The following is a 23,440-nucleotide window of genomic DNA, read 5'->3' as shown; positions in this document are numbered from 1 at the left end:
AAGTTAGCTACCGGAAGATAGACTTGATGGGAGGCTGGGGATTTACAGGAATAATGTATTTTTTAAAAAATTCCATCCATTAAATGCATCTTTAGGAACAAAAGGTTTAGTGAAGTTTTCCTTTAAAGCCATGCAGAGTTAATAGTAAAAGAATGAGGAGATACATGACTATCAAGCATGTACATGGTTACAATTACCAAGCATAGCTAAGCTGTGAGTCACAGCATATCTGCAAGGTGCGCAACAATTTAGCAGAACTTGTTAACCCCCACCCATAGCTCACACCTCTTATGCAACTTATATATAGTACCAATTCGGATTAGCAGATACCCACCTTACACTTCTTATGTACAACCCATCCTGATCAGATAACCCATGTCAAACACCTTTTATGTAAAACCCTTATGCCATACCTTACATGTAGAAGATTTTCTAATCAGCTAAGCTACCGCCCCTTCCTTATATCTCAGAATACCTCAGAACTCTTATAGAGCCATTTGCAATCAGCTAACCCCACTTATACCAAACTTTTTTTAATGTAGAACCCATTCTGGTCAGTAAGCCCCCCCCCCCCCCCCGACCTCCCAGCTCTTATGTAGAATCAAATCTGGTCAGCCAACTCCCGATCCACACCTCCAATTTCTTGTGTAGGACCCATTCTGGTCAGCTAACTCCCAATCCTTACCACCCATCTCTTATGTAGAACCCATTCTGGTCAGCAAACTCCAGATGCATATCTCCCTTCTTTTATGTAGAACCCACACTAATTAGTTAACCCCCTCCCCACACCATATGCTTTCCTATGTAGAATCTACTCTGGTGAGTTAGTTATGGCCCTACCTCTTATGCAGAACCCATTCTGCTCAGTTATCTCCCTCCCAATACCTCAAACATCTTATTAACCCCATCAGCTATACATTTTTCTTCATTGTTCACTTTTTAACAAGACAACACAGAAAATCACTATAACACCACACATGAGCCTTTTTACCTTAGGGTAATCAACTTTATTCTTGTAGCATAATAAGTTAAACTATTTACACAATGCACAGTCACTTTTACACAAACAGATACTTATTGGCATAACTATGAACCACATCTAAAAGTTTCTGCAAAGACACATCATGGGGCTTATCCAAGCACGACAGGAGGAGGCCATTTTGTGCACATCCTCTCAAAAGTTTTAGCTCTCCCCCGAGGGTACTCGCCAAGTTTTAACTATCCTTATGTTTGGCTTCATCTAAAGCTCTCTTAGCCACAACAGCCTGCAAGAACATGTGCAAATAACATTTTCTCAATTCCCAGAGCTGGGCCAAGAGCGGAAAAACTAAGAAGTGCTAAACTACAAGAAAGACGTACAACTAATACTTAAAAGTTTTCTGGACACGTCCCTGCATTTACTCTCAGCTATAGCTAGAATACAAACCTAAGTTTAGAATTGCTCTTCTTAAAGGGTCCATCTACATAAAACTGATATTTGAATTAAAGCTGGGCAGTGGTGGACTCAATCATTATTCAGTGAGTAGTATCACCTTGGTCTTCCTTAGATGAGATCTCTGGACTGGACTTGCCAGGTCCTACCATTTAACTTGCCCTTTAATTACTACAAGGAGTAATGAGAAGAGATGAAAGATTAAACAGCAAAGAAATGATGACAGAGCCAGGAACTCCAACAAAGAAATCTTGGGAAGTTCATAACATAAATAAATTAGGTCACATTTTCGTCCACCAAAATTCTTGCCCGTAAGCCAAATATCAGTTTTGGGTGTCCTTTGCCTCTAGTTAAAGAGCAACAGCTTTTAGTGTTGTTTGCATAATGCACTAGCTGGTGCGGTCACTGGTTGTAAATACATATTATGTAATAAAAAGCACTGCAAAAGGTTTTTCTTTGATAACAAGGAAAAATATAGTCACTTTAATAAAGTGGGCTTTTGCCATCTATGATTTATGCTTTTTTCTGCTTACCTTTACTGAGAGGTTTTCCATATCATAGACAGATTAAATCCAGGAAAGGTTTTTCCCACACATTGGAAGACCTACTCTGAAATGTGCACAAATGGGCAGTTTATTGGTTGAAAAAAGTGACTAGTCAATAGTTAGCATGGGAGAAGGTCCACTGTAGGCAAATCTGGACCCTTGAAGCTTCACAAATTAAAAAGGTGGATTTTTTTTTTTTCTGGTCACAAAATGGATCTACTGGTCAGTACTCCCCCCTCTCCAATCTCTTACTAAAGTAAACTGGAATCCATGAAATAATGTCTATTTAAAGCAACACAAAAACCTATTATCCTAACAAAATGTATTAAGCTCGAAAAAGAGGTTTAGGTTTCATTCACAGTAACAAATGTACAATAATAATTTGCATTCTTGATTGAGTTGTCTGGAGTGTTTTTATTCTGTGTGTGCTTGCCTATATACTAATGAGACAACTTTTGCGTTCTGAAACAATCATTTCTAAGAATGCACCATAATCAGCAAAGCAACAATGATGTTAGAGAGGCATGAGGTACATTGTGTTAAATTGGCATGTGGGAGTGTTGATTCTTGCCAAGTTCACTATTGGTAGTTTGACTAAAAGGACTCTGTAAATCACCATTACCTTTTCAAGATGAATTTTGAAGCTTTCCAGGGCAGAAACCATTCTCCAATCCCCGGGACACATAGTAGTTCCATTATACTTGAACTAGCACACATCATGGGAGTCAAGAGTACTAATGCTATGGGAGGGTTGAAGCTGTTCCTTCTACAAGTGAAGCCCTAAAAGAAAGAAGTCTCCATTGTGTGTATGTGTTTAAATGTGAGACATGGGTCCAGTTTGAGAAATACATATATAAGTAACTGTACAAGCCCAACTGTCAGCAAACGAGAGAGAAATGATTAAGTGATTCTGCAAAGACAAGATTATGTATTTTGGCAAAATGTTTAAAAGATAACATCTGGCCAGAAGGAAGGAAATAATAGGAGCATGTCTCCAGGAGCCAGGATCTGAGGGACAGCCAATATGACAAAATCAATGTACAAGTTAAAAATCATATTGCTGCATCAAATGTAACTGTCATTGGTGAGATAAGGTGAGTTTCGACAAATGTGAATATTCACGTGCAAAAGCACAATAGTAGCAATTGGCTTTTCACTATCAAATCAAAGGAAATGAGAAACAGTTGGGCAGAATTTCAAGACAAATGAGTGACAGGCAAACTTTGATTTGTTAGCTGATCAATGGCCACAGACAGTGGTAAACAGCTGTGAGTTTATTTTAAGATCTTCTCCTTCACTGTTACTGCATCTGTTAAGAAAAACTCAATAATGACATCTGATTGCAAGTAAAACATAAATGAATAAGGCCTGCTCAGTGGGAAATCCCTCCCACCGATCCCCCATTGAGCAGGGGAATGGCTGGTCTGCGTCCACTCCACTTATGCGTGGGTGTGTCCTCTATGGGTGGTTGGATGTAAACGGACTGCCTGTCCATTTACACACAACTACCATCCGATCTGCTGGGGATCCCCATCTGTCTGTTATTTGAGGGAAAGAATCGGAACGGATTTCGCCGTTGACACCCGCCACTCCATAGACAACTGGAGGGTCCGATCAGGTCCACTTGAAAAGCTGACAGGCAGACCCGATCAGTCCACCCTTGTGAAAGGGGACCTACATTGTTTTTGAAGGGACCATAGTTTATTTGAAGGTCAGCTGCAAACCTATGAATTTCAGTGTTGTGTAATTGTCACTGGTGAGCTAATTCACTCAGTATCTTATAATAAATTTATGGGCTATATCAGGATGAAAACATCAGAAAAATTCCTATTTTCACCAAATTTCCATGGTCACTTCAAAGCCAAATGTTGGCACTACCCCAAAGTATTACCTAGAACATCAAACATGATTGGGAAGTCCCAAAACGAGACGTTAAAAGTATTTGTAAAAGGGAGCAGACTGCAAAAAAGAGTTCATGGCTGGAGTCCTAAAATAAGCAGCAGGGTGATTCAACCCATACATACCCCAACCCAAGGGGCTACAGCACACTAAGTGGGAATTAAGCACCCAATAAAAGAACCTTTTGCGCCAGACCTGGTTCAAGTAACTTCTATAATATGTGGCCATGAGACTGTTTACATACACCTCTACGGGCTTGACCAAGATAAACAATGCAGAAGCCAGGCAACAAAGGCTCCTTAAATAACTGTGGCAAGTGCATAGGTTTTCTAAGCCTTTTCTGAAGCAATGGAAGTGGTTTCTTGAATTTTGCAATAGCTTTTCCACCACAAGTTTAATACCTACTAGAAAGAAGACTGCAGCATGAAGTTTAAGTAACTGAGTTTCCATTTCCATTAGTTATTTAGTGCTACCAAAGACCACCTCAAACGAATACATTTTTGTATATGTAAGCAAGTTGAATCACCCACCGTCAACTTATCGAGGAACTCCAGAGCGGAGATCTGTCTCACTCTACCCTCTACTTTGGCACTAGACCAGCAAAGATGGAAATTTACCAATTCAACCTTCCAGTACCCACTGAAGACTGCAAGCTCAGTCCTGCTCCAGCAGCTCTGCATTTTTTGTATTGAAGCAGTCTGCTCCTTAGATTTACATGGAATTGGCTGCATCTATTTAGTTAGTAGTGATGGGGCCAGAAATCCTGCTGAAAATAGGTGAATTGAAGGAAGATTCAAGATTTACTGCAGGGTATCCAGCAAAGGACACCACAGACATGTGAGAAGTGTAAATGGCAGAAAACACATACTTTCCTATGTTTTGGGGAGTTCTCCCCCATTTGGCCTTGAATGTACAAGGTTCAGCTTGTATATGAAAAGTGTGTACAGCAAACTTATACAAAGCATTGGCATTGCTTGAAAAGCACCATTTCAATATCAGTTTGGGAAAGTCAAACACAGATCATAATGTAAGTGCTGTCACTTTAAACATATTAGCCGATGTTCGAAAGCATCTGTAAGCTTCTGCACTACTTGAAGCTTGCTGGATGTCCGCAGAAGCCTGTTAGCAGCATATTTAAAGGACAGAACGGCAATTCAGATCTATGTTTACAGGATACATTCACCTTTGAAAAAAAAATAAAAATAAAATAAATGCACATTGTTTTTGCAGGTAAAAAATGTGCAGTAATATTTTGTTTCTTAGGAGCCTGTAAAGCATTTCACACGCAAATAACTCCTGCAAACTGTCAGTGTAGCTGTCTGCCCGTACCTTGGAAAGCAGTTACTTCAGTTCAGCAAGCTCAATGGACTACGAGAGCACCCACCAGTACCCTTGCAGTTCACTGAGAACTACAAGTTGTCAGCTGTAGTCCCTCTGAATGAATGACGTGGCCATGTGGGCAGAGCTCCACACGGCCAAGCTCTTTTCAAATTGTGACAGCAGGTGCGGGGAGAAGATCCCCGGTACCACTGTCACAGAGAAGGGGGGTATCAGCGCAGAAGAGCGGGAGCATGTTAATGTTCCACCTTAAAGGTTTCAATCAAGCTGCCGAAAGCTTTGCAAATATTTTGCAAATGTTTACTGCTCCAAAAATCATATACTTAATTGCTCATCTTTTTATAAATTAATGTGAAAAAGATTACCTCTCGTTTACCATGCATTTAGCTATGATGACCTAAGATGAGTAAAAAGAGAAAACTTTGATGGGGACTGATCATGTGACTATAACAGAAAGACATTCCCACTTTGTACCTGGAAAATGGCTGGAGGAAGTATGAAGCTGAGTGAAATCAGTGTGGGAGCTCCAACTGAAGTGGCAGCAGGTATGTAACTGGCCACATTCCATGCAATGTATATGCTTGACTGGCAGGTAGGGTTGTTTTTTTCCCAGAAAAAGTCAAAATGCACTTAAAACCTCCAGACATTTTTGCTGTTTTTTATATAGTGGGGAAGAGTTAAAATATTGGTCAGGTTGTATTTCCATCTGTATCTCTTCCTTTTTCCTGTGATGCCTGTGCAAGGAATGAGGGGATTGCGGTAGTCATGCTGAAAAGAAGGCACCGTTTGTGTCCCAAATGGAGAGCATTTTTATCACGTATTGTCATGACAGGAAATGAGGGGGGATTTTGCCAGCAGTGACACAGACCTAAGCTTTGACCCTTCCCCACGCAACCCAATGAAAAACATTTTGGCTGGAGTTGGGCTCTAGGACAGTGTTCTAAATCCAGGAATGCATACGCTTCATAACACCAAATCCCATACTTATACCGCAAATACTTTTTTCTTTTGATGCTCTACAACCAATAACATGGCTTGAAAGGCTGTCCCACATACAGATGTGTTAACAGAAGATCTACACTTTGATACAGTGAACTGCATATTATAAATGTAATGGGCATTTTAAGACCTTTGTTTATTCCTCTCTATTGCTCTTAAATGGTCCATTCAGAAGACATAAAAAAGTTGTTCACATTAATTCCTGTGAAAAAGCCTCAGAAAGAAAACCTATTCCTAGATCTACCATGGCAAATCTATTGCCACTACGTACCTATCCTGGCAACTGACACGATATGGAAAAAAAAAAAAAAAACTCTTAGGTTTCAACACAATACATAAGCAGAGCTTGGTCTGTGTGTTATCACACACATACTTTCTCACTGGTAGAGACACATAAATATATTATAAAAAAATAAAGTGCTTTCTAAAAGGTTCCAGCAATGGAACATACAAAACATTTCACAAGAAAAAAAAAAAAGACAAATTAAAAACGTAATACTACATCCAAATTAAGTATAAACAATGACAATATTTACAATCTCATGGGCATCCCAAGACGAATATCCCTTCATATACACGGTATATACATATACGCTGTTATCCTTGATCAATATATTATAACAATATATATTTTACATTTTTTTTGTTTTTACACAAGAAACCCTCCTACAAAAAAGCAACAAGGACCAAGCATACAAGCCCAAGAACGACAGCCGGCAAAGCTTGTGTCTTGCTCCCATTTCCACTGTTTGGGAAAATTTGCCATAGCTCCTTCCTGGGGTGTAAACCTTCCACGTCCTCCCAAGCACTGTAAGCTGCAGCAGTGAAGTTTGCATCCCCCGTTGTCAACAGGTCAAAGACACAAGAGTGGAAGTAGATGTGTCGGACCTGGAACTTTTCAAGACATTTGGCAATTGCACTTTCCAGTGTGTATGCCGATCGAGCCTGACTAGGTAATGGGCTGGGTGGAGCATTAACGGTCTCCGGAAAACGCAGGTGTCCACCTTCATCAATGCGTTCACTAGATGGGCAGCCATTCATACACAGCTGCAAGTCTTGGCTTTCCTCGTAAGCCATTGCCAATTCTTCTGGCATGCGAATGGCCAAAGTTAGGTAGTTTCCATGTTGTCGTACAATGACAGTTGTTCCGATATACCTGGCATGTATTTCCACATGCTTTCCACTGACTTTCTCTGTAATCCGCAAGGTTTTAGAGTCTCCATCTCCTCCACTAACTGTGCCGTCAACAAAAGCTGCTGGCAGGTCATCAGTCACAGCCTGGTAAACTTTCTGGTCGGTGCAATCGGGAAAGGATTTAAATATTATAGTAATCTAAAAGAAAAAAAAAAAAAGAAAAATAAATGGTACGTTACAACAATATAATAAAGGTTGTAAATATATCACCCCCACAAAAAATATATAGATTATTAAACCTCAGGATCCAAGAAACACACATGCCTAAAAAAATTACATCTGGCAACCAAGTTTATTCAACATTTTTTTTACTGTGGTCAACTGAAAGAGGTTTGTTGGCTCTTTGCCTTCCTTCTACTAGATTGGGCTTACTAGAGTGAAGTCAAACTCCTGATCTATACACTTGTTCTGGGTCAGGAACACAGAATGCATGGAAGACAGTGGACTGGCATGACAGCCAGTAAACCGTTCTCTTCTAACCAGCCAGCAGGTGGTTGACCTGCATTTTTGCCCTTCTGCCCATAAAGTATAACTAAAGGCAAAATTTTTTTTTCTTTTTTTAAGTTTTGGATAAAGGGCAGCTGGATAAGAACACCTGTCAGTTTTATTGCGGTCTTCGTCCTGTTTACCATTTTCATTAAGGGTGAAAGTTAAAGAAAATCTAACATTTTGGGCTGTCCCCTGAAAAGTAATAGGAGTAAAAAGTAAAATCTTCCAAAGGGGACACTAGCTCTGGTAACCTGGGCATCCCCAAGAGATTCCCTTAATTTGCAGGAATTTCCACTCACTTCCTGTTTGGCTATGGGACAGGAAGTAAAGGGAAATCTCCCCAATAGGACAAGGAAGGCAAAAATAAACCTTACAGGGGTTCTTACTCTATCCAAAATGAAAGAAAATGGTGTTCTACTTTAAGCTGCAAAAGCATCTTGTACACATCCTAAAGACGATTCCTCCCATCGGGTTTGGTTGCCATCGAACACGACCCATTCAAGTGATGCAGGCACTTGCGGCAAGGTGGGTCTACATTTTGAGGGTTAAAACAGGTGGTGAGGAGGTGACATAACCTCTTCCCTGCCTGTCAAACACCTCTGAAAAACAAGGCATGTAATGTAAACTGTGGGTATATTTCTACGCCCAAGAGAGTGAGTAAAAGTAATAAATGGCTGTAGTTGGGTATTTGCAGTGTTTGTATAATCATAAATCCTGCAGCATGCTAAAGTTGCATTCCAGGGATTTATGCCCTTACACAAATGGCAAGGACGGGTTTGGGAAACAATGCTATAGATAATGGTTCACAGTTCCTCCTGACAAGCAGATTTAAATCACTCACTGGACACAATAGAGAAAATCTACAAAAAGCACAGGGGCCGACAGTTGGTAATTTTTAATTGCATGTTCACAAAAACAAAAAAACAAAAACAAAAAAAAAAGAAAACTTCTAAATTTAAAAAATAGCAGTTATTTATTTTTAACTTAATTGATTGAACACCCTAAATATTGCAAGATGAAAAAATATCATTGATGAGAAATGTATTATATGTTTAGAACTAGTATAAACATGCTTTAAAAGGCTGAAAGAAAAGATGTAATGGATCAATAAGGTACAGATCATTTTAGTTCTGAGGATTTCAGAACAGATAAATATTTTCAACCTTGACAATTTCAGGGCAGGTAATTTATATTTTCACTGTTGATGATTTCAAATGACTGCCTTGAAACGTTAAATGTGATGTTAGGCTTTAAATAACCATGAAAATTACATAATCATATCCAAATGGATGACTAGGACAGCAGTTTACAAGACAAAATAAAAAAGAAAACAAGAACGGCAACATCTTCCTCAAGTTTACTCAACACCTGTGAGAGTTAAGAGAACTTGCAGAAGCAGTAATAATGAGAGACAAATGACAGGTCTCTTCATTTAATAGGTACCTTAGGCAAGCCGCAATCATAACATTAGCACTGTAAATTACAACATCAACTCTTCTCACAAAGCTAAGCAATTTGTCTACTTGACAGCCGTGACTCATAAAAGTCTCTGACTTCTACTGAAATCCACCTTGATGGGAAAACTGCAGGACTCATGTTTCAACTCGGGCGCTTATAATTTTACACTTGAAAATAAAATTAGCAATCGCCTAATATTAAACAAATTCTAATGGGAAGCAATCACTGTGGTTGGTGGTTTCAATAAAAGTGCCATTTTGTTCCATAAAACATCTCGGGTAAACAGGCAGCCATCCCACCACCTTAGAGAGAGCCCAGCACGACCGGGCTCATACACGAATTTGAACACATAACTTTAACCCAGGATTCACACATTTCTCCAACTGAATCCAATTGGAAAGATGTGTGGATTTTGGGTAAAAGCATCATGACTCCTTAAAGGCTAAGTTCACATTTTTTTTCTAAATTCCAGTACCAATTTAGCATTAATGTAATTCTTTTGCAAAAAGAAAACAGCTTTCCATTTATTCTACACACACTTACCTCAGGGCTGTTTAAAAACACTTCTCCATTACTTCTGCCTTACTTCCTGGACTGACTTTAGGTCATGACACAGGAAGGAGGTGACCAGCTGAGAGTAGATACAGGGTATGTGCTAATGAGATCAGCTGGTCAACACCATGATCTAAAGTCTGTCCAGCAAGCAAGGCAGAAGTAATGGAGCATTGTTTTCAAACAGCCATGAGGACAGTGAGGTAAGCGTGTGTAGAATAAATGGAAAGCGGTTTTATTTTTGCAAAAATAGTACATTAATGCTATATTGATACATAGGGGAGCTGGAATTTAGAAAAATCAAAACAAAAAAGATGAACAATGGCAAACTTATTCTTTAACCACTTCCAGACCGCCCGCTGTCGTTATACGTCAGCTGTTTGAAGAGGAATATCATTGTTATGGCAGCAGCTAGCTACCATAACCCCTGTATCCTATTCTTTAGCGGGCGGTCCGTTTTCAGATAAAAGTGGTCTCTGCAGCGGATTCGCCACAAGGTCACTTTTATCGGCGGCGGGAGAGGGCCCCCCTCCTGCCACTCTCCGGTGCCTTCCATCGCTTACCGGAGCCGCTGCCGGCGGAGGCGATTGTGTCCTTCTCCCTGTTAGGTATGGAGATGAGTGAGGGGAAGATGGCCCCCACCCGTCTCCATACAATTGGAGGGTGGAAGCGACGTCAACAACGTCACTTCTGTCCACAGCTCCTAAAGCAAAATTTTTTTCATTTTACTGTAAATATGAGATCTGAGGTCTTTTTGACCCCAGATCTCATATTAAAGAGGTCCTGTCATGCTTTTTTTCTATTACAAGGGATTTTTACATTCCTTGTAATAGGAATAAAAGTGACACAAATTTTATTTTTAAAAAAACTGTGTAAAAATAAAAAATAAAAAAGGTAAAATAAATAAGAAAAAAAAAAATGTATTATTTTTAAATGTGCCCCGTCCCGCCGGGCTCGCGTGCAGAAGTGAATGCACACATGTGAGGTATCGCCGCGATCGTTAGAGCGAGAGCAATAATTCTAGTCCTAGACCTCATCTAACTCAAAACATGCAACCTGTAGAATTTTTTTTAAGCATCGCATATGGATATTTTTAAGGGTAAAAGTTTGTTGCCATTCCACGAGTGGGCGAAACTTTGAAGCGTGACATGTTGGCTATCAATTTACTCGGCGTAACATCATCTTTCACAATATAAAAAAAATTGGGCTAACTTTACTGTTGTCTTATTTTTTAATTCAAAAAATTGTGCGCAAATACGGTGTGACAAAAATTATTGCAACGACCGCCATTTTATTCTCTAGGGTGTTAGAAAAAATATATATATAATGTTTGGGGGTTCCAAGTAATTTTCCGTGCTGTCAGGGATGGACACTGATCTAGTGTCCCTGCTAACCAGGAACAGTGTCCATGCAGTGAGCCTGACCCCCCCCCCCATAAGAAAGCACAATTAGGGAATACACTTAACCCTTTGATCACCCCGATGTTAACCCCTTCCCTGCCAGTGTCATTATACAGGCCGCAATGTCGCAGTACTGCTAAAAATCACTGATCACTGCCATTACAAGTAAAAAAAAGCCATAAATCTATCCCCTATTTTGTAGATGCTATAACATTTGCGCAAACCAATCAATATATGCTTATTGCGATTTTCTTACCAAAAATATGTAGCAGAATACATATTGGCCTAAATTGATGAAGAAATCTGATTTTTTTTACATTTTTTTTATTGGATATGTTTTATAGTTTTTTTTTCAAAAATTGTTGTTCTTTTTCTGCTATTAGCGCAAAGAATAAAAACCACAGAGGTGATCAAATACCACCAAAATAAAGCTCTATTTGTGGGGAAAAAAAAGGACATCAATTTTATTTAGGTACAGCATTGCACGTACCCGCAATTGTCCGTTAAAGTAACGGAGTGCTGTACTGCAAAAAATGGCCTGGTCATTAAGGGGGTAAATCCTTCTGGGGCTGCAGTGGTTAAGCCATTCACAGAACGCTGCATGTGATAAGCTAGCCTAACACTCTTACGAAACTTTTCATTTTAAGAACATTTGATTCTCTAATCTTTAGTGGGGTCAAATCAATGATATCAGCTGTAATAACGAGAACATTTAAAGGAGCAGGATGGAACATTTTCATTTTTTTCCTTGTTTTCTTGAACAAATTTCTAACAGTGTATGTGTTTTTTATTCGGAAAATTGCTTTTCATATTTTTTTTGGAATGAATGTAAGCAAAGTACTTTTGTGCTTTGTCATCAAAGGTACGGAGCGTTTTCATACAAATGTTTGTTGGATGTTCTCATGAACAATCGTTCGAAAATCTACTGCAGAAATAGTAAGAGAAAGCCCGGCCGCTGCACACTTCACCCATCCCAAGTGGTCAGCAGGTAACAGCAGCCTCAGCCAGGCCACTTCCCCAACCACACTGAAAATATATTATTGTAGGGGTAGCTTTAGTATTTACCATAGTTATTTTAAAAGAGACTCTGGGGGAGGTTTACTAAAACGAGTGCAGCAATGCATAGTAACCAATCAGCTTCTAATTTCAGTGTGTTCAATTAAGCTTTGACAACGAGGCCAGGTTCACGCTGGTGCGACATGCGCTCTGACTTTGAGAGTACATGTCGCATGACATGTAAAAATCAATGTTTCCCTATGAGAGCTGTCTTAACTGGTCCAACTTGTGTCAGTCCAACTTTAGAAAAGGTCTTCTGTCCGATTTCAGCCCAAAGAATTGAATGTAAGTCGCATCCAAATCTAATCCTCATCTTAATTGATGTGATTTGGATCCGACATCACAGGAAGATTACACAGGCATTCTCTGAAGCTGCGCCGAAGTTGCCTTGAGCAGTATGAACCCGGCCTAAAACCAAGAAGATGTCTACACAAGGGAGGCTTTTTCAGGTAAATAATATGCATAAATGCAATATAATCTTATGGTAAGATTGCTGTTGAAATGAATGATCAGGCATCAGGATCTCTTTAAATAATGAAGTCTAACAAATACATTTGGTCCATTTTTTTCCTTGGGTTTTGTCTGTTAAAGAGGTCACCTGACATTTGCCCAGTCAAGACTTCCCTTTAAAGCGGACAACTCATTTCCATATTTCGATATTTTAGTTTTGGAGAGACGTTGACACACATACATACAATCACTCGCTGCTTCTTCTTCTGCTTCTCTAGTTGCTCTGCACTATGCCATAGCCTTAAAAAAACAAGCTAGTATGTCTCACTGCTTGAGCTGCATTAACCATCAATAAACATAATTCAACAGTGCCAACCAGATCATTGCTGTAACAAGAGATAGGCCTTAGCTGCAGAAATCTTACTTCTAGGAGTCACCAAGAGAAATAATAGGCCAATAAGAGACACAACTCACCTGCAGGGATAACTAGGGTTAGCTATTTGCTGTCTGTATCGGGTGAATAAACCCATTTGATAGGATTTTGAGATAACAGTCTGTATAGTTCTAGATGGTAGTTGCTGCTATTGCTTTAGTGGAGTGTGTATACAAGATTCTACAGGTTCTTAGCAATGCATGCACTATAGATTGTATTATATTATACATCCCTCACTGTGCTCACATTGATGAGCCGGAGGGAGACAATTAGCTCATCTTGAGCTAAAACACCTAACTTGTCTTGTGTCCTTGTACATTAGACGTTCAGGAATTTGGCACGACCACCCCCACCACCAATATGTCATTTATTATTGATAAACAGAAATGCTGTGTATTTAAAACATCAATGCTTATGTTAAGCTTCTTTCCCGGATGAGCTGCTGCACTCATCCATTTTTAAACAATTTGCTCCTTGGCTTCTCACCAGCTGTGAAAACAGGAACATCAAGGTAAGGATGAGCATTCCAGACCTCCCTACAATGTCAAATACTGCAACTAATGTGCATTAGAGCTTCACCAGTCATGTGACCCTACTGGTACTAACAATATTCTTCAAACAAGGCTTATACAAAGTATTGTATACAGTGTACTCTATAACCAAACCTGCAGCTGAAATTGAAATTCCCCATGTGTAATGGAGGGCCCCCTCTACAAACCCATGCAGGGTCCTTGTCCAGTTCTTGTTTACCATGCCTTGAGCACTAAAACCTGATCCCGCCACGTGATGGAATACTTCCATGGAATACAAATTTTATGTAGCACTCTCCTAGGTAGGTGCTAGAAGAGAGTATAGTTTTTGGGTCTTTCTGCTTATCAGGAAGGCTATCAGGTAAATTTAGATGCTCTCTGCTTACCAGGGAGCCATTGATAGGGTCTGCTCGTGGTGTTCAGGTGCTGCTCATGTTGTCTGAATGTTTCACACTGGTCCAATAAGGGGGAATATTTGACAGTAGGAGGAAACCTGGTAAATGAGGCACAAGCATAGTTACAGCCCTGGCCATTGGCAGAGGAGAGTGCCTCAGTGCATGCTGAGTGACTGTATATATGCCAAGGACACATGTGCTCGGGGTCTTCAGCTGGAGAGCAAGGTCCCGAAGGGAGGGAGCGGCTGCCCCTCCTCTGTAGAAGCTGCCATGCGGCCTTAGGTTGCTGACCTGAGGGCCTGAAGCTGAGAGTAGCTGCAACCCAGAAGTTCTACAGAGCTGACTGGAAGGGGGAAAGGCCAGAAAGGATCTGATTCGGCTCAGTGAGTACAGATCTGTGTCATGGGGCCTATCCTGCGAGGGCCACCCCTTCAGCTAGAAGAGTCAGAGGCTGGGTGTTAAGCCTGGTACACATGATCAGATTGTTGGCCAACAAAGCGTCAGACTTTTGTCCGAAGGGCGTGTGCCAGGAACTTGTCTTGCATACAAACGGTACACAATTGTCGGCCAACAAACACGAATGTAGTGACATACTACGAGGAATTTCAGCTCTTGAGCGCCACCCTTTGGGCACCTTCTGCCAATGTCATGTTTGGTGAGCATTAATTCTGAGCATGCGTGTTTGTACTTTCAACTCGTGTGACGGACTTGTGTACAGACGATAGGAAAATCTGACAACAGACCGCTGTCTGCCAAAAATTTACTAGCCTCCCATTCAACATTTGTTGGCAGAAAATTGGACAACAATCATCTGATGGAGCGTACTAATGGTCAAATTTTAGGCCAACAGTCTGTCATCACACAATTCCCTGCCGAAAATCTGATCGTGTGTACGAGGCTCAAAAGGGATGCTAGAGAGTGTCCTGTGGATAAACAGTTTCATAAAGTCTACTTCCAGAGCAAGCAAAGGACTTTTTCTTCCCATACAAGTGTTGTATGGTTTAACAGCAAGTCTGTTACCACATCTAACCTGTGAGGCTGAGTGAGAGGTGTCCTCATTTGTAATTAGTTCCAGCTGGAGTATCCCACTATTCCCTTCTCCTATCCAAGTTCCAACAATAAATACCCCAAAAAAAAACCTTTACACGTGCTCTTGCACACATATTGAGGTCTAAGAGATGTTCTTTATTCTTACCTAATAGAAAACTTGACATTAGGTAAGAAAATGCACAAAAAACGGCTGAAGCTCATGTACTTTGAGTGACACCACACTCAGGAATGAGTGGGCACCACTGAATATAACAGAAATCTTAGCATCAAGCTTCAATTTAAAGCACTTCTGATGAAGCTTTAGACGGCACGTCAAATCAGTCAGCTGTGAACAGGGCCTTCAAGTGTTTTTTCTACCTTAATGTATTCCTTGAACACTGGCAGTGCAGCTCGGGATCCAGCCTGATGTGCCATGATGGAAGCCAGGAGAGCAGGTAGGGTATCGGAGAAAAGGAGGTTAGGGGCTGCTCTGTGCAATGGAATAAGTATAAACCGGTTTGTTATTTCAAGGATAAGTTCACCTTTTTAAAAAAATAAATGCACATTTTTTTTTGCAGGTTAAAAAAAAAAAAAAAATTTGCATTTACTATTTTTTTTCTTCTTAGGAGCCTGGAAAGCATTGCACCCGTAAGCAGCAGAACACAGGTGAGGCTTCTGCATACTGTCAGTGAAGCTGTGTGCCACACCTTGGGCAGGCAGCTACTTTAGTCCAGGAAGCTTAATGGAATACCACCAGCACCCTCACAGTTAATTGAGAACTACAAGCCGTCAGCAGCAAAGGCGGACGGTACTTGTAGCCATTCATTCACAGAACTTTGTGAATGAATGATGCAGCCTTGGGGTCGGAGAGCCACATGGCCATGCTCTTTTCAAATAGTGCCAGTGGGTGCGGGGAAAAGATCCCCGGCTTGCTGTCACAGAGAAGGGGGTGGATCAGGGAGCGGAAACATGTCACATGTTCCACCCTAAAAATGACTAAACTTTTTTTTTTCTTTAGGATAAAAGACTTTACAATTACTTTAACTTCTTACTGACCGCCCCATGTACATTTACTGCGGGGCGGCGGCTCCTCTGCGTAAAACCACCAAAATAAAGCTCTATTTGTGGGAAAAGAGGACATTTTATTTGGGTACAGCGTCACACGACCACGCAATTGTCAGTTAAAGTAACGCAGGTGCTGTATCGCAAAAAATGGCCTGGTCATGAAGGGGCGGTAAAACCTTTGAGGGTAAGTGGTTAAAGCTAGAAGCTTTATAACCTAAAGAGCAGAATACTCAGGTAATACTTTCCTGAAATCAACTTCATTCTCCAAATTTAACATTTTACCAAATTAATATAAAAATGATATAAGACCTGTTTCTGCTCAGAATTACAAATTCTTTGGCAGGTAAACCAGTGTAGCATATCTATGCATATCCCTTTATATTGTAAAGCTCTGAGTAAACTGTTGGCGCTATATAAATTCTGTATAATAATAATATGCATTTCAACTGTGCATTATTTGTTTGCCTGGAGTGTTACTTTAGGTAATAAAAACAAAATCTTGTGGAAATGTTTGCAACCTCCATGTCTGCAGTCCCAGGCACAGACATATACAATATCACTGTTGATAAATGGGAAGCCGTCTGATCTCCTTTAACTATGTGGTTTTGAATAACGCTGTTCTGCTGGTGAGGGTGTGTGACAGTGGAGTTACTGTTAGTTAGCTATCTGGTTGTAGATAGAGAAGCTTCTGGTGGAACACACCTTATCATGGCTGTCAGCCAAAAACTGAATCCAAGCAGGGCTACTTATACGTGTGATCCAATAGCATTATAAGAAGAATGAAATGCATGCCAACTGTGAACACTCAATGTCAATAAATACGTTTTCTGATCCATTATTTATTCTAAAATATGAAAAGGCCAAGATTCTTCTTCTATGAACGGGAATTAGTAAATTGTGTAATCTGGACCAGAAGTCTTCTGTGTTCCACAACTCTTACCTCAACTAAAACATGGCATCTACCATGTAGAAGTATGTGTACAATGATTTACAGTATCTCACAAAAGTGAGTACACCCCTTACATTTTTGTAAATATTTTATTATACATGTACTGTGACATAATGAAGCAGAGCATGATCTCCTACCTTCGGAGACTGGGCCACAGGGCAGTATTCCAACATTCCAAACACACCTAAAAGATGACCACTGCTTTGCTAAAGAAACTGAGGGTAAAGGTGATGGACTGGCCAAACTCGTCTCCAGACCTAAACCCTATTGAGCATCTGTGGGGCATCCTCAAAACGGAAGGTGGAGGTGCGCAAGGTTTCCAACATCCACCAGCTCTGTGATGTCGTCATGGAGGAGTGGAAGAGGACTCCAGTGGCAACCTGTGAAACTCTGGTGAACTCCATGCCCAAGAGGGTTAAGGCAGTGTTGGAAAATAATGGTGGTCACACAAAATATTGACACTTTGGGTCCAATTTGGACTTTTTCACCTAGGGGTGTACTCACTTTTGTTGCCAGAGGTTTAGACGTTAATGGCTGTTAATGTGTTGAGATATTGTGGAGGGACAGCAAATTTACACTGTTATACAAGCTGTACACTCACTACTTTACATTGTAGCAAAATGTCATTTCTTCAGTGTTGTCACATGAAAAGATATAATAAAATATTTTAAAAAATGTGAGTGATGTACTCACTTTTGTGAAATACTGTAGCTGTTAACAGTATTTGTCCTGCCTATCGGCACAGAACCTACAGTATATCCCTATAATCCTTTATTTCTACTCTTCAATCCCTGTGTTATTTTTCAAAAACCTGGAAGATAAAGACAGGCACTTAGAACCTGACACTCTGATAAATCCACCGGTTCCCTTCTACAGCCCGACAACACAAAATGAAAATTCTGCCACTGATGTGACTCAGAAGTCAATAACCAAACCTACTTGGGAATCCAAAGAGTTACTAGCAATGGCTGGCCTACCTATAACTGTTCCCTTTCCAAGGGACCGGGGTCCTTTGTGCAGCAAATAAAATGCAGTATGAGCCAGGAGCAGTCACCACGGTGGTACCTACTACTCAGTAGACAGTTAGCAAACACTTTGCCACCTTTAAAGTGTTACGAAACCCAGGACCCTGCATTCACTATATCTGGTCTCCCACAGTACACAGAACATGAAAATGCAATTTTTTTAGTAATGTAAACTGTTAAATACCTTTTCTCATCAGCAGTAAATAGCAGTCTTGTGACTTCTATCACTGTCTGGCTAAAGCTGTCCTATGAGGCTGCAGGACCCCTGACCCTCTGTCTGGACATTACCAATTGGTCCTGTGATGATCACATGTACCCTCACATGAAAAAAAAAAAAAAAAAACACTCTCTGGCAATACACACTAATCTGCGCATATGCAGAGCGACTCCAAAGGCTCTGTCTTATCAGGAGCTGGACTGGGGACAGTGGAATAAGGGGAGTATCAGAGAAGACAGGATCAAACAACTTTTTTTTACACAATGCGGAGGATTAACCCCTTCAGTTCCACAGTGAGTATAACCAGCATGCTTTCCGGATGTGACATGTGAATAAACTACATGTAACCAAGCTTGCTCAATGTAAGCTTAAAGTGGTTCTAAAGCAGTGGTTCTCAACTCCAGTCCTCAGGACCCACCAACAGGCCAGATTTTAAGTATTACCTTGGGGAGATGCAGACAAGAATACTGCAATCACTGAGCAGTAAATGAAATCACCTGTGATGTATTTTAGTTATCTTGCAAACCTGGCCTGTTAGTGGGTCCTGAGGACCGGAGTTGAGAACCACTGTTCTAAAGGCTGAAGTTTTTTTATCTTCATGCATTCAGGTAAAAAACCTGTTTATTTGCAGTCTTTCTTGTCTTTACATCTGTTAAAAGTTCAGAATTTATAACATTTGTTTGAGCTGTCAGAAAAAAAAGGGGGCTGGAAGCTGAAGTTACACTCTGCAGAGCTCAGTGAGGGGAACTGTGAGAGCTGATTGGAGGGACGGACACACGCTTTCACACAGGAACAGAGCTGAGGCTGTCAATCAGCTGAAGATCCCTCCCATCACCTTTTTTCTCTTTGTGTCAGGAAAACTTGTCAGAAGTGATTCATGCTGATAGCAGAGGAATGAAGCAGCAGACAGAAATGACACTCAGTGCTGTGGATAGAGACAAGCACAACCTACGGAGGGATATGCTTTGTTCATATTTCATGTCTGAGGTTTACAACCACTTTAAGCTTTAACAATAAAAAATCCAAGCCAAATGAAAAGAAAGCTATTTTTGCATCTAGGTCAGGCGTGGGGCAACCCTGGTACTCCAGCTGTTGTAGAACTACTAGTCCCATGATGCACTGCAAGGTTCTGACAGCTACAGACATGACATCCAAGTGCATGATGGGATTTATAGTTTCAGCACAGCTGGAATGCCAAAGTTACCGACCCCTGGTCTAGGATATATATCTTCCCACATAAGAGGTTTTTTTTTGGTAAATAAGCACGTTCAACCAATACGTAAAGAAAACATTTTGACAGTTAGTTTAGTACAATTGTTATTGCCAACTCCATGATGTTAAAGGATTTATGCATTGCACACGGCTGTGAAATGAAATAATTGAAAGCCAAATACAGCGATTATGGGGAATGGAGTGGGAGAAAGTTTAATTTTAAACTTGGCACTAAGTAAGATGGAAAAGTTTATGTAAAGTTCTTGAGCACAGATGAGAATGGGATGCAATCAGAGCACTCAAGTGTGCGTAACTCAAACATACGGGCAGGCACATCTATGCTTTACGATACATACAACTGATCAATATCACCACAGGCTTTTTTGTTTAAAATAAATAAATATAGGCAGCAGGCAGATATCAAGCTAGAATGGATTGTTCAAAGGGCTCATACAAGCTAAAGTTTTGTACAGCTTAGGAACCTCTTCTGCAACACACAATACCAAATGTTAGGTTCACCATTTGTAACATGTTACACCCGTGCATAGAATATATGTTACTGTGCTTCAGGCCCCACCCCCTGCTCCCTAGCTGTGATTGACAGCAGCAGGACCCAATGCCCCCCCCCCCGCTGTTGTGTCCGAGCCAATGCTGTACAATGCTGGATCAACATCAGGCTTAAGGTCAAAATGGGGGGGGGGGGGTTTGGGGGAGGAGCTGTATATAAACATTTTACCTTAATGCATAGAATGCATTAAGGTAAGAAAAAGACAAACAAAAAAAAAAACGTACATCTTTAGAACCACTTTAAAGTAAATATAAACTTTAACTGAGTGATATTTAGCAGTGACTCCTGGCTGGCTCGCCAAACTAGCTGGCTGGAATTATTTCTGATTGGGACTCAGTTAATACTGCAGCTGCAGGAACAGATTCACAGGACGCAATCACTGTGTTTAAAATGTCCGTTCAGAGTCAAAATGTAATATTACAGCGCTGGTAGATTTTCATCTACCGCTTATAGGTAAATTTAGTGGGTTATCTGTTTTATACATAGTCGGATTTAGCCTCTGTTCCAGTTTGGCTGTGTTGCATGTAGTTTCACACTGTGCCTGTGGGTGTCGTTGTCGCCATAGGTCGGTGTTGGAAAGGCAACGCGCTGAAGCGTATGGGTGCTCTTCTGTCCCGGAGATAACTCGGTGGAGGAGGTCCTCCAAGTTGCATTCTGGGAGAGGTTATTTATGGGACAGACGCCATGTTTTAGGGTCGATTTCGTTCCACCTGCTGGCCCTCCTGGCCGACAGGTATGTGTTAGGAGTATTACCGCGTGGTCCTCTGATCGGGAGGACCACGTTGCTGCAGCGTGTGGGTGGGCCCAGAAGTCTGTCTGGGGCCTGCCACAGCGGCGAGGGAATGGTCCTGTGCTGTCTGTCCTACGGGAAGAAGGTGGACAACTGAGAAGATCCCAGGGGAGGACCCGTCATGGAAGGATCATGCAGAGTGCTGGTCTGGAGAGGGGCCTGGTGACTCAGTTGGAGGACGCATCCTAAAGTTAACAGACCACATAGTACTGCAGCTCCACTGTGAGTTAGTGCTACACATGTTATTTTATGCATAGATAAGAAAGGGGTGGTGTGAAACTGTGGCCCAAATACGGCCCTTTGCTTGTCTTTATCTGACCCTTGGGACACTGTTCTTCCCACTGACATAAGGCACTATTCCTCTCACTGACACCAACGATGAGGCACCATTCCTTTTATGGACCCCAACAGTGAGGCAGTAATACTTCCACTGACACCAACAATGGAGCATCTTCTACGGACACCAACAATGAGACACTTTCCTTGGACAAAGATAAACAATTGGGCACCATTCCTTCAACTGAAAACAGTGGGATACCATTTCTCCCAATAAGACCCCTTTCACACTGGGGCCGCGGCCACGTTAGTGCTAAAGCCACGCTCGTTTTAGCGGCACTTTAGCGTTGTTTAAGCTGTGCCACTAGCAGGGAGCTTTTAATCCCAAAGAAGGGGTTAAAAGTGCCGGTGTTGCAGCACTCCTGAAGTGCTTTTCAGGTGCTGCCCATTCATTTCAATGGGCAGGGGGTTTTGGGAACGCCAAATACAGCACTCCCAAACTAGCACTAAAACGCCTGAAAACCGCCTCAGTATGAAAGGGGTCTTAAACCAATGATGACCCACTATACCATTAAAGTATAACTAAAGGCAAAACTTTTTTTTTCCTTTTGGTCAAAGTAGAGATAAATTAGAACACCTGTGTCAGTTTTTATTGCGGTCTGTGCCCCCCCCCCCCCCCCCGTTAAGGAGATCCACCAACTCTATTTGTCCTGTTTACCATTATCATTGAAATTGAGAGTAGAAGAAAATACCAAATTTTGGGCTGTCCCCAGAAAAGTAGTAGAGGGGATATCTTCCAGTGAGGTCCCCAAGGAATTCCCTTAATTTGCAGGGATTTCCTTTAACTTCCTGTTTGGCTATGGGGAAGAAAGTGAAGGTAAATCTTCGCAATGGGACACAGATGGCAAAAATAAACCCAGGTGTTATAACCCTCCCTTGCTCTATCCAAAATGAAAAAAAACTTTAAACCTTTTTAGCGATGGCTAAATGGCATTTCTCTGGACGAGTTTCCTAATGACAACAGTGGACCATACCTAACTAATTATCAAAATGGCCACCTGTAATCTCCACTGAATGCCCATATGACAGGGTGACAACACAGGAGCACACGTGGAAGAAGAGGACAGAGCGTTGTCACCCTATAACAGGAAGTGCCTTAACAAGGACCTTTGGGTAATATTTTCATTCTGGCTGCAGATTCTAATGTATCTAAAATTATTTTTAAAATAAATTGATACTTTATATATTGGTTCTACCCATACAAGACCTTGATGAAAAAGAACCCAGCTGTATTTTTTTTTTTTCACACTCGTGTCCAAAGTCCAGGAATACACTGCGTCTTACGCTCCATGATCGTTGTGCAAGAGTCTCTTTGGCAGGATACAAGATCTCAGTGTCTTATCCTATGGAACTCAGTTAAAACAAAGCAACAAAAAGTTCGACATGCTGGCCCTGGTCATTAAATATCAGGAAATGTCTTCTCCATCTGGCCATGATTAGCACACTGGATAAGTGATCAACAAGTTCCAATGAATGTCTTTTTTTCTGTAATTACTTACACATCACAATGGGGTTAGGAAGCCAGCTGTAAATCTAAGAACTGTTGTATGCTGGGCTGATTAGAAAAGCTCATTTTCTACAATTAGGATCATTAGCAAGACATCTGTTCATATGTTACCATTAGCATTCCATGTAATGTAATAAGTCCTTCCAGAAAAGACAAAAAACAAAACACAGATATATAGTGTATATTACACACACATACAATACATACATACATATACAGAAATGAAAGTTCTCTGTATAGGACACAGCGTATATTTTCATAAAAAAGGATTGTTGCTTGCCTTAGCCTTCTATAGCCAATATTACTTGCAAATGAGCATCAAAGAGAGTCATGCGATTTATGTAAACCATCCAGCTTGATGCGAGTTTAATTGCTGTTAAAACTTGGTTACCATTAAATGATTTCTATTGGGTCCCCCCCGGCGGGTATATAACATTGCATTAGTTACAGAACGAAGCATCTGGCAAAAGCAAAAAAAAGAGAACTGTCTAAATTTATAATGGGGGTGGGAAGTGCATTCATAAGGTCAGGAACAGACACCACAACAATTAGGCAAAATTTTTTACAGCCTT

At 40.9% G+C, this 23,440-nt stretch overlaps 1 protein-coding gene across 3 annotated transcripts in view; it reads right to left on the bottom strand.

Moving 5' to 3' along the window:
• Positions 1–984: 984 nt before the first annotated feature.
• RGMB (repulsive guidance molecule BMP co-receptor b) overlaps positions 985–23,440 on the bottom strand; it is a 107,282-nt gene continuing 84,826 nt past the window's right edge. For all 3 annotated transcript variants that reach the window (XM_073624562.1, XM_073624564.1, XM_073624563.1), the window contains one exon: positions 985–7,545. In XM_073624562.1, coding sequence (XP_073480663.1) covers positions 6,880–7,545 — 666 coding nt within the window. In that variant the 3' untranslated portion in view covers positions 985–6,879. The remainder of the gene's footprint in view (positions 7,546–23,440) is intronic.

This window comes from Aquarana catesbeiana, linkage group LG01 (assembly GCF_042186555.1).
Source record: "Aquarana catesbeiana isolate 2022-GZ linkage group LG01, ASM4218655v1, whole genome shotgun sequence".
NCBI lineage: Eukaryota > Metazoa > Chordata > Amphibia > Anura > Ranidae > Aquarana > Aquarana catesbeiana.
The sequence above is the reverse complement of the archived record's forward strand: the minus strand, read 5'-3'. Positions and strand labels throughout refer to the sequence as shown.